This window comes from Galeopterus variegatus, unplaced genomic scaffold (genome assembly GCF_000696425.1).
Source record: "Galeopterus variegatus unplaced genomic scaffold, G_variegatus-3.0.2 Scaffold1198, whole genome shotgun sequence".
Lineage (NCBI taxonomy): Eukaryota > Metazoa > Chordata > Mammalia > Dermoptera > Cynocephalidae > Galeopterus > Galeopterus variegatus.
Window position 1 is genome coordinate 244,961 of NW_007727309.1, and position 11,468 is coordinate 256,428.

Below are 11,468 nucleotides of genomic sequence, written 5' to 3' on the forward strand. Positions count from 1 at the left end.
ATTTGTATTCACTGTAGTATCATTACTTATGCATCATTATTACATTATAAGCTCTTGAAGGCTCTCAATTTAAAATGTAATAATCATTTAATAAATGTTCAATAAATAATTATCAAACTGATCTCAAGCAGCATAACCAAAATTTCAGTTCAACTGAGACAAATAAGGACTTCACCTTGAATATGGATGAAGAGAAAGCCTGGGCCTATGTGAATCTACACAAGAGACAAAGAAGGCTTAAAATCCTTATAGCTATTTTCTGCCTTTACTGAAACAAAGTAACAATAGCCAATAGTAGATTGGCTGGCACATCAGTGTTTAGTAAATGTTTATTATCAAAAGGGTGAATGCTGAAAGTGGTCCTTGAATTATATATTAAACAGAGAAATTTAGAAAGTTGATGGGAGGAAAGCTAATGTAGAATTTTGAAGGTGTATCTAAGGCAATGATGGCTCTGTAATTTGGGAAGGATAGAAGACTGCCCTTTGAGGCACAGAACAGATTTCCATTTGAACCTTTTTCGCGGGCCCTACATTTAAGGTGTTGGTTGAAGTAAAGCATTTTACAGGGCTGTACACATTTCTGGTGGAAGACTTAAGAAGAGCTCAAAGAGTCAATCAATCAATATCATTTCAACCCAATCCATGTAGGAGAATAAAAACAGTTACGATTTTAGGTGACAGAAGTAAAACAATTACTTTGTGACTCTCCAACACGTATTCTTTCTAGGCTTTTAGAATGAATTTTGGCTCATTTTTTTCTAGAATAATAACATATAATTAAAAAGATAATATTAGCCATCATTGTTTCAGGGCTATGGGTCAGACTCTGTACTCAATACTTATATCCGTTATATCGAAACATAACATGATAAATATATCTAGGTGTGTGTGTGTGTGTGTGTGTGTGTGTGTGTATATATTTGTTAATTCTAGATAGTCAGCCCTGGGCGTGACTTGGCTACATTGCTTGAGAACTACTAAATAATTTTTTTTAGTGTAGAATTTAGTGTAAAATTTCTAATTCTAGAAGGCAGGGTGTGTGTGTGTGTGTGTGTGTGTGTGTGTGTATATATTTGTTAATTCTAGATAGTCAGCCCTGGGCGTGACTTGGCTACATTGCTTGACAACTACTAAATAATTTTTTTTAGTGTAGAATTTAGTGTAAAATTTCTAATTCTAGAAGGCAGCTATTGTATAGGGTATAACATAGGACTCAAAGTTAAAAAGGAGACAAACCTTCTTAAGTATCTATTCTGTGTCACATCTAAAGGCACTTTATATTATTTCCTTTCCCCCCACCCCCCCACCTCCCTTGCAAGGCAAAGTTATGGAGTTGTTAAATTTTTCAGATGAGAAAGCCAGATCTCAGGGAGACCAAAATTTGCCCACATATAATAAGTCATCCAGCTAGGACATAAACCCAACTCTCTCTGACCTCAACATCTATACCCTTTCCACGACATCCCACCAACCTCCCTGTTAGCAAGACCAGATTTTTAACATAATTTAAAATATATCCACCAAGTTGCCCTTAAGCTCTTTGTGTCTTTGTCTCCTCATCTTTAAAGTGGAGAAAATACTACAGTATCTACCACTCAGGGATTAAATGGACTACATAGATCAAAACACTCAACACAGCACCTGGCACATTATGGGTATTGATAAATGATTGCTTTACTTTAAGTAAATTATCTGAGACAGAAACCAGAAAAGGAATTTTCCATAATTTGGCGTCTCTGAGCCTAACTTTTTTCCATTTCTAAAATAGTCAATAGCATAGCCATTCCACTAATGAAATCCGAAGGCACAGGGTTAAATATACATATATTTTTAATTCTAACTTTTTGAAAACTGGTAACCAAGACATGGATAAGGAACAGCCATTCAGTCAAATCTATGTTTCTGGATCATGATGGAAAACATAGGGTATCATGATGGACTATCCAACTAGCAAAGTAAGCATGTAAGGGAATCAGAGATATGAGAAAAGTTCCTGCTATAATGAGTGTCTAAAGAATTTTATAATCAGAAACTGTTAAAATTCAAACACTCATTTAAATTTTGTTTTTGACTCAGGTTTTTTTTTTTTTAATTTCAATATGTGGGGAGAAGCTTGGAAAGAAGACATCTAAAACTTTTGAGTGCTTAAAGCACCATAAAAACATAGTTCTGGAATACTGTTCAAGGTTTGTTGAATTACAGCAAATACTTAAAAGGTACCAAACACTTTTAAAAATATAATATCCAATAACCTTTTCCAGAATACAATGCTTCTCTCATCTTACCTTTTCAAAAAAGTGCTTTCACTTCTGGTTAGTCTATCATAGCAATCTAAATAATAACGCCTCAATTAACAGACACTAATTATTTTTTCCATAAAACGCCACTTTTGATAAGTTTATGTAAGTAGTTAGGAACTGATTAGAATATTTCTTATCACATGAAAGTGATTCTAGCTTACTTGGCTTTTTAATATGATATAACATATTTAGCCTCAGTGCAAGATTTTTTCCCCAAATGTTAAGAAAATACAAGTGCATCATCATACAAGATTTTGGGAAGAACATTTTATTGCTAAGCATATCCTTGAACGAAAATGCAAATATGAAATAAAAGAGAAAAGGAAAAATAAAAAGCAGTAATGTCACAACATCATAAAATAAATTCCTGTAGGGTCTGCTAATAAAACAACAAGAATATGATAGAAGCTCACATACAGAATGCACATGTTCCCATAAAATTGTCCAAATAGAAACTTACACTAAAAGGAATATAACAAATGTATTTTTACTCAAATAAAAAAATGTAAAGAAAGAAAGCAGGAAATCAGTTCACAAGACCTTAAGACTCCAAGAACAGCAATCTTTTACAGACATCGAGATATAATCAATTTCATATAAGCTGGGCCATTTAGGTTATCTGAAATCGTGCTTTGATATCTCTTTATAATTCTGTCTTTTTTAATGGCAAAATAAAAACTCTTAATACATTGAAATATCAGGTAATGAGGAAAACCTCTTTCCAAACACATTAGTAAAGGCTACCATTGTTTAGATTGCGCTTTTTGCCCCATGTCTTTAAGATATTTTTTCAAAGTCAAATATTCATGCAACTTACAAAGACCAGCAGGAGTAGATTTCTAAATCTAAACAGCTGATTGATTTTCATCTGTACAAAAGAAATTGTATACATCTGACCCTCCAGAGGACACACTTCATTTTTCTGTGAATATTTGTCTTGCTCTGTCTCTTGCTGTTTGGATAGCTTGGCCATACAACCAGTTTATTGTTTTTCTGTACATTGTTTCCTCTTTACATAAAGGAAGGAAAAAGACAACTGGAATACAAACCAAACCAAGATAAACAAATAGAAAAGAAAGGACAGTTCTTAAAGCAGTATGTACAAAGGTGGCTAAGGAATTATACCAGCAAAAATGTAGTAAAATATGTAAACAAAATCTGAGAAGATTTTTTTTTAATTCTCTTTGACACAGTTAACTGTGACAAAACTAAAACTCATACTTTCTTCACATTTTCAGGTTCACTTTTTTGTTGTTTTGCTATTTTATTTTAAAACAACATTCTCATTCCACTTCAAGACTTTAACAGATTTCCTGTGTCAGTCATCCCATCAAACATACCATGATAAATATATCTGTATATATATTTATTTATATATATATAGTACTATTAAATTCCTTTTGTGTGTGTCACAGCAGCTTTATTCATTTATTTATTTATTTGTTTTTTTAAAAAGATGGGTGAAGGGAGAAGTGAGCAAATGGAAGGGTAGAGTTATTCATAAGTGTCAGGCTACAAAATTAAACCACTATAAAAGCCATTATCATGTTGGGGGTGGGAAAAGAACTATGTATTTTGCACTCGGTCATGACATGTTTGGCTTGTGTGACCTTTTGTGGTTCCATCACAAGTTGGACTCCCCTATTGACTGTTTTGTTTATTGTACAGACTTTAGTATTGTCTTTTCTTTTTTATCTGCATGCATTTCAATCAGTTACAGATCCAGCCCACCCCCCGTTTCCCCTTCCTAGGAAAGGCTGTGTTTTAGTTTTAGCACAATTTGGCTGGGTTAATGAACAGGAGCACTATTGTTAAGTAAAGCCAATAGCTCTGATAAAACCAGCCCTAAACCCATCTGTTCAGAGTTCAGGTGGCAAATTCTGAAATTAGATCCTGGGGGACCAGCTTTTTAAATCAATGTTATTATCCATCACATGGGTTTTACTATGTATTCAACAAAGCATTTTATAGAAAACAAACAACAGACTCTAGAGACACCACAATCTGATATGTAGAGTGAACACCATGGTAGCTTCTGAGTTCATATGGCAATAGTCTCTCTTACTTTTGTTTTCTGAGGGTTTTTTTTTTTTTCTGTTTTCTTAACTTATGTCCAGTCATTCTCAAAAAAATTAAACAGAAACCCAAAAGCCATTTTTCCCCTCAGATCTTGGAAAGTTACACACACACTGGCCAGAACAGATAAGGGTTGGGGTTTTGTTTTGTTTTGTTTTGTTTGTTTTTTAACTTTTTTTGTTTTTTTTGTTTTTACATAATTAAACCAAAAATTAAAAATAAAGAAAGAAAAAAACCCAAAACTATTGTTACAGTCAAGCTTCACAAACATCATTACAGACTCACTTGGAGTTATGGAACAAGTAAGTCATGAAGTCTTCTACCTTTTGTAAAAGGTCCTCAACAGAAGGAAGCTTCCAAGTCTGCAGAAGTGGTGGAGCCATGGGCTTGCTCCAGAGCATTCAGTGTGTGCTTTATGATACAGCAGGGCAGAAAGAACTTTCTGTCTCCGAGCCACGGCTGACACCTAGCAGCCACGGCTGAACTGTATACATAGATACATCTTTGTGTGTGTCCTGTTAAAAATGGTTTTCCCCACCAGAGTGATGGTATACCCCATCTCCCAGTTGTCACAGTTCTGACATCTGTCAAATCTCCTGGTCCAAGCAGTTATCGATTGATGTGTAAATAATTCCGCTTTGAATTCACGTGCTTACACGTAGTACTCTCTGTCCTTGTTTTTCTGCTTCTTGTGGCCGCCCTTGGAGCCCTGCTGCTTCTCCTTGAGGAGCGTGCCATTGCTCTGCGCCGAGTTGCTGATGTAGTTCCGCGTCTCGTCCACCTGGTAGGACCCCTCGTCCCTGTTCCTGTACTTGTACATGGCGTACAGGAGGATCAAGATGCACAGGGCGGCAGCAGCCACAATGCCGACGACCATCCCTGTTGTGCTGCTCGACTCCCGGATCACCTCTGAGGCCCCCGGGACCCGTCTGATTCCCGGCTCCGTGGGGTTTGCTGTGGGCACATGACGGAACATGGGGGAAGTAATTAGTGGGCTCTTCAGTTTGGTGCTGTCTAGCTCATAGGCAGTGGGCAACGGAAGCAAGACTAGATCAGGCTGGGGTTTGAGATCACGGTTATTCATTTTGCCAGCTGGCAATTTGGGCACCATCCCAGACGAGGAGGAAGCTGTGAAGCGGATCAGCTCAGGGGACAAAGATGTGGTAGTAGTCCTACTAGTTTCGGAGACTTTGTTAGGTCTAAAGTCCTTGGATTCCCACTTGGGCGCATGTGCTTTGTAGCCACCTTCGAAGATTGAAGTGGAAAGACTCTTATCTGTTACCAAGGAGAAGGTGGTGTAAAAATCTTCATCATCAGTAGGGGGCAGGTTAGAGTCAAAGGTTTCCCCTGAGCCATACCCAGATATCACCAAGCCATCATCATCACAACCATCGCTGCCTTGGTCCGACAAGCAAGGTAACCCCGCCTCAGAGGTCATGGACAGGGAATCTTTGGTGGTCTCAATAATGGTGAGGAGGGGGCGAAAGGTAGTGGGGAGTGTAATGGAAGGTGCACGAGTAGCAATAGGAGGGGTAGCTAAAGGGTCTTCTACAAGAAGAGGGATAACTAATTCACCTCCTGGGATTGAAAAGAAAAAGAAAAACAGAATTAGTATAGTTGGAAGCACAATTCATAGTCATTCCCAAAGAACGGAGTTTATAGGTCATGCATCAGAAAGTACAGTAAAAATGAACTGATCCACATATAGATCTTTTCTGGTTGTAGGCTAATTGTTCTTGGCGGGTATTAGAGCTCATGACATGCCTCTTGCCACCCAAACCTGAAATCCTTAGATCAGGTGCTTAGATTTCAAAGATACTCTCAAGTAATTATTTAGGTAGAATTCAAATCTGCTGTTTCCAGGATCTGCTTTGGGAATGATGACATTCAATCAACTGTATTGTTGCGAATACTGATTGGCTGTCAACATTGTGTGTGGGTGTGTGTGTGTGAGGGGGGCGGTGGGCACACACACATTGTGTGCTTAATTTGTGAATTTATTATTGTACCCATGACTTCCTTTTATCACCTTCTTGAGTTTTTACTTATTTTCCTACACAAGGATGAGAATGACCTACTCTCCATGTTATTGAGACCAAGATCAAGGAACATAAAAGACTTCAGTGTTTTCTTATGTTACTACCTTTTATTTTAAACTGTTAATAGCAGTCCTCAGGTACTATAAGCTAAGCAACAGTGACTTCTAACAAACCCATTTTGACTATGCTTTTCCAGAAATTCCCCTATTAAATGACAACTTGACTTGCATTAGTCTAATATATGTTTATGCATTGTATTTATGCTATGTGCAATATATGCTGAGCTGGAGGCCAGATTTCAAAAATACTCAGCCTAGATATCCATGACTTGCTGGAAACTTACTTTTAGATTTAGAAATGTTGACTTAAGAAAGCAAGTTTTTTAAATCAGTATTCTTATCTACAGTGGCAAAAATATATCAGTTTACCCATAGACCCTCATTATTGCATTTACAAACACATCGACTAAGTCAGGGCAGAAAGTTCAGAATAGTTGATGAAATCACAGTGCCTTCCCTTGTAAATCATGGATGTCCCATGTATTCTGGGGTGGATGTTGCCCACGTAACTGTAAGGGCAAGATTATTGTTCACCCATGTCAGCAAGATAATCAGGGTCTCTTCCGTGTCTCCTTACAGTGTTGTTTTCCAAGCAGAGGAAGAATCTCAAGAAGTAATCGTGTCTTTTCATTGAATTTATATCAGAAAACTTTATTCCAGCTATCACTTAAAAAAAAAAAAAATCCTCTAGCAGGAATGGCACAATGTTTCCCTGCCCCAGTTAGAAGTTGAGATGCTAATGTGATATTATTGTTGAAGGCCTTTTTCTGAGCCAGGCCACTAAGCTTTCAACTGGTACAGCGTTCCCTGTGTGTTGTGTCATTGGTAATAACTTTACTGCAATGGGATAGTCAGTGTTTGAGTATTTGTTAGCAGACATGACTGTAGCTGAGATGTCCCCCTTATGAGTGACAAAGACTGACAAGGATTTGCAGTGGCTCAACACGGCAAATTCTAGGGCAAGCCTTTGAGCTTACATAGTCTTCCAAGGTGTTTCTATAAAGATTGATTCACAAATTAGAACTCTTTAATTCAGCTTTCCACACCTTGTGTCTTTAAACATTGCCTGGGCCTCAATTAGAAGCGCTGCATCTACATTGTCCAGGTTTCCGGTGGGTTAAGGGAAGGGCCTCCTGGGAAGGAAGCTGTTGCATACTTTCAAAGTACCTTAGAAGAACTGCTTGCACCCAGGTCAGAAGCCTTTACTCCTTCCCTGTTTGGCCAATAACATTGTATTATGCAGAAAGAAGTGGAGTTGGGGAGGAAGGTGATAGTGCATACAACGTGTGTCATTTGGAAGGGAAAGGACAACAGGACATAGTGCTGTCATCTCTGGCCTAAGTGATAATTTTACCACATGTGGAGAAATGAACAAGAACCTTTCAGAGAATCTCAGGATGATACTGTGGCCTATGCTCTAAACTCCAGCTTCTGTTCTAGTGCTCAGAATTTGAAACTATTGAACAAGATGATTTTTGCAGATTTGCCAAAGTTTCAGACTTGCCTTACTGAACCAACATGCCTGCTTTTTACACTGAGAACATATATAATTCATGTCCCTTGCAACTTATTTAATGCATAATTTACACACTTTAGCTAGTTTTTATAAAAGGGATCTGGAGTGCAGTTCCCTAAAGGTAAACTAGTCCTAAAACTAACCCTGAGCCAACTTTTTTTCTTATTCTTCTAGTAGGGAGCCCCAAGTGGGCTATTTAAGGTGATATATGGAAGAGGGCAGTGTTTGAGTAACAGGAGAGCAGCGGTGAGAGAGAAGCGAGGGCCCATGCAATCTGTCCAAAGGTTTCCTAGGGATTTCTTAGGAACGACAGGATTTTTTTTTTACCCAGCTTAACTAAAACAAAGGTTTAGCATATGTGTTCTTTTCTGGCACAAATACCAAGAATCATTTGTTCCTTACGGCAATAACAAAAATCTACCCCATGTAGAGTAAGCAGAGAGGAAACTGGATTAACAGACAAGGAATAACTGATTTGTTCGGAGGCAAAGCCCTGGTACAAATAATTTAAATATAAAGGCAAACACTAGGATGCTAGAGTCCCTTTAAGTGAGATTAAGATCACTGTCTTCATGATTACTGAGTGGCATTCATTTGCAATTTTAGTGTACCATCTGTGACACCCAACTGGAGTCTAAAATTTGCCTTTTTTTTTTTTAGTTGTTTTTCTCTCTTTTTAATCCTAGCTAAAGTTTCCACAGGGCCTTTGTTGTTTAAAATGTACAAAATCTACAACTGCTCACTTTGCATTCCATTACTCCACTTTCGTTTGCTATTTCCTTCTCATTCAACACCCTAATGTAAACATCTCTCTTGGATTTTTTTTTTTAATAAAAATAACCCTTTTTGCAATGGCATGGAAAGGGGGTTCTGAAGTCTGTGAATTCATAAAAAGCTTCTAAAAGATTGGAGAGTCCAAAGTGAAATGTAAGAGCTTATTTTACAACTAAAATGATGGGTATGCTGTTGTACAGTTTAGATAAAAAAAATCTGTCAAAACTACTAATCTTCAGTTTTCTTGGCTATTTCATTACAAATCCTGCTAGCAGTGATAAAAATCATAAATGATGCCTTCTGTCAGGAAAATGTGAGCCCAAATTATGCTTGTCTTTAATCAATGAAATTGTAGAAGCTTTTATTAACCCCCTTACCTGGCATCTCAGGAAATCGGAAGAGTGCCTTTAGTTTAAAATGAAGTCAAGTGGGATGCAGGGGTTATTATTACAAATTATAATGAAAATAGGTAGAAGCTTTTAGATAATTGTAGACATGAGAGCTGTCTGGGACAGATGTATGAGTTGGAGTATATAACCAGTTTAAATATAAAATTCCATCTTTAAGATTTAAGATGATCATAATGTACTGGGGAGATCAAGAGCACACATCATTTGAAATGTATTGAGATGTATTTCTACCAGCATTAGATCACTAATAGAAATCGCTTAGTTTGTGGGAGACTATTTAAGACTTTTTGTTTATTTGTGTAATCCAAAGTGACTACCCTCAGAAGTATTGCAACTGATAATATTTTTTTTTCTTTTTTTTACTGCCTGAATATTGTGGAGTCAGTGATCAACCCTATGTCTATGCTTACAAGTGTATTCATGGAATCAACAAACCTAAAGTCATCAAGGGTTATAGGCAGAGTGATACAAAACCTGTATTCCATCAAAACCCTAATTTCCAATGCCATCCACAGAATTTTTCTTTGTTTTGAAATAAGAACTATCTGTATTCCTTAAAGTTAATATTTTAAAATTGGGAATATATACCCTTTTTTTTTTTTGGCAGGGTTGTGCTTTTCTTTAAACTAGAGAGATCATTAGGGATATAAAACATTTATTTTAGTCCTGAAGGCTGCCCTGCATTTTTGCTTAATAGTTGTATTTATAGATAGATAACTCATGCTTCTAGGGCTGATATCCAGCACAAGGGACTCTCTCTGCCATTGAAAAGGATATGTATTAAAAATTCAGTAGAATTCTTCTGAACCATGAGAACATTGTAGGTGATGGAGAATGTAGTGGGTTATCTGAAAAAAACAAGAGTGTTAGCATGAAGTTTCCATGTGGCTCCAACCTTTGCCTCTCTGGAGATATTTGAGTCTGAAAGGTCATAAGTATACCAAAACAATGACAGTGAGACTCTGGGAGAGGACAGCAGTCTCCAATTACTCCTGAATTTATGTTATGTCTATTTGGGATCTCTACCTCATCTCATATTTGTGTTATTCTAATTCTCTGCTTGGAAATGTACACATAATGGGGAGAAATCATTCTTTCTCCCACTAAACTAGCTGTTCAAAGACATCTGTTTAGCGATTTGGTGCCACAGGAGTGTGTACTTGCAGCACACAAATGTCACAAAGCTTGCTATTGTGAAATTGCTCTCCTGCCTCCTGCAGAAAAAAGTCAAGGACAAACATGGCAAGTACCTGGGAAGAAGACACCAGAAAAACTCAAGGGTTTTTGAGTTAAGAAATGGGCTCAACTTATACTTAAGTATAACATATTTAAGCATGATGCAAATTTCTAGGTAGGCCATTTCCTCTCCCCACTTAAAGCAAATGGTTTGCCTGAAATGGGTTTGAATTTGAAAGGCTACAGATTCGACAAATGCCCAGATGAGATGAGCCAAAGCCCCTTGATATCATTAAACATTGTAAAATATGGAATGTCCAGTGGAGTCCAGTGGAGTTTTTCATTTGATTATTGGCTAAGAGCTTTGCCTCTCAAGTCACTCAAACTCAGGTTAGTATCAGAAATTTGCTGTTTACTAGCCATATGACTTTGGTCACATTTCTTAAATTCTATGTAAAATAGGAATAATAACACAGCCTACCTTAAACCATCAATGTGAATATTAAATAATATTTGGTAAGTATTTAGCATAGTGCCTACTGCTACTCAGAAATGCCAATTGCTAGTATTATTAGGTCCAATAATATTTTTGAGCTATAAAAATTAAATAATCAATCACTTTCTTCTGACTTTAGATAGGTTCTTCCACAGAAATAAAAGGTTTTAATATAATTAGATAAACTAACACTCCATTTAAGAAGTTCTTAGTTTTAAACCTAAAATAATATCCAACATGTCAAACAGGACAAAATCACATAAATTGAGGTAGAGAATTCATTAAGCTGCTGGGTTGGAAAAATATCGATTGTCCATCATTCGGTTTGATATTTCAATAATCGTTTCAGATAACACTAAACAAGTATTTTCTTTATTAAAAAAATATTAGAGTGCTTCCTATCAATCTTATGTTAAGATTGGTAGCTGGGCCGGCCCGGTGGCTCACTGGATAGTGCGCCACTTGGGAAGCGCGGCGGCGCTCCCGCCCGAGGGTTCGGATCCCACATACAGACCGGTTCCCGCTCACTGGCTGAGCGAGGCGCGGGAGCAACACCGAGGGTTGCGATCCCGTTGCCGGTCCCGGTCCGGTACGGGGGCAACACTGAGGGTTGCGATCCC

General features: G+C 37.4%; 1 protein-coding gene across 1 annotated transcript in view; it reads right to left on the bottom strand.

Annotated features, from left to right (window-relative positions):
- Positions 1-2,549: 2,549 nt before the first annotated feature.
- Positions 2,550-11,468, bottom strand: part of LOC103592671 (neurexin-3-beta) — a 61,090-nt gene continuing 52,171 nt past the window's right edge. The window contains exon 3 of the mRNA XM_008575471.1: positions 2,550-5,956. Within this exon, the coding sequence (XP_008573693.1) occupies positions 5,031-5,956 (926 nt within the window). The 3' untranslated portion in view covers positions 2,550-5,030. The remainder of the gene's footprint in view (positions 5,957-11,468) is intronic.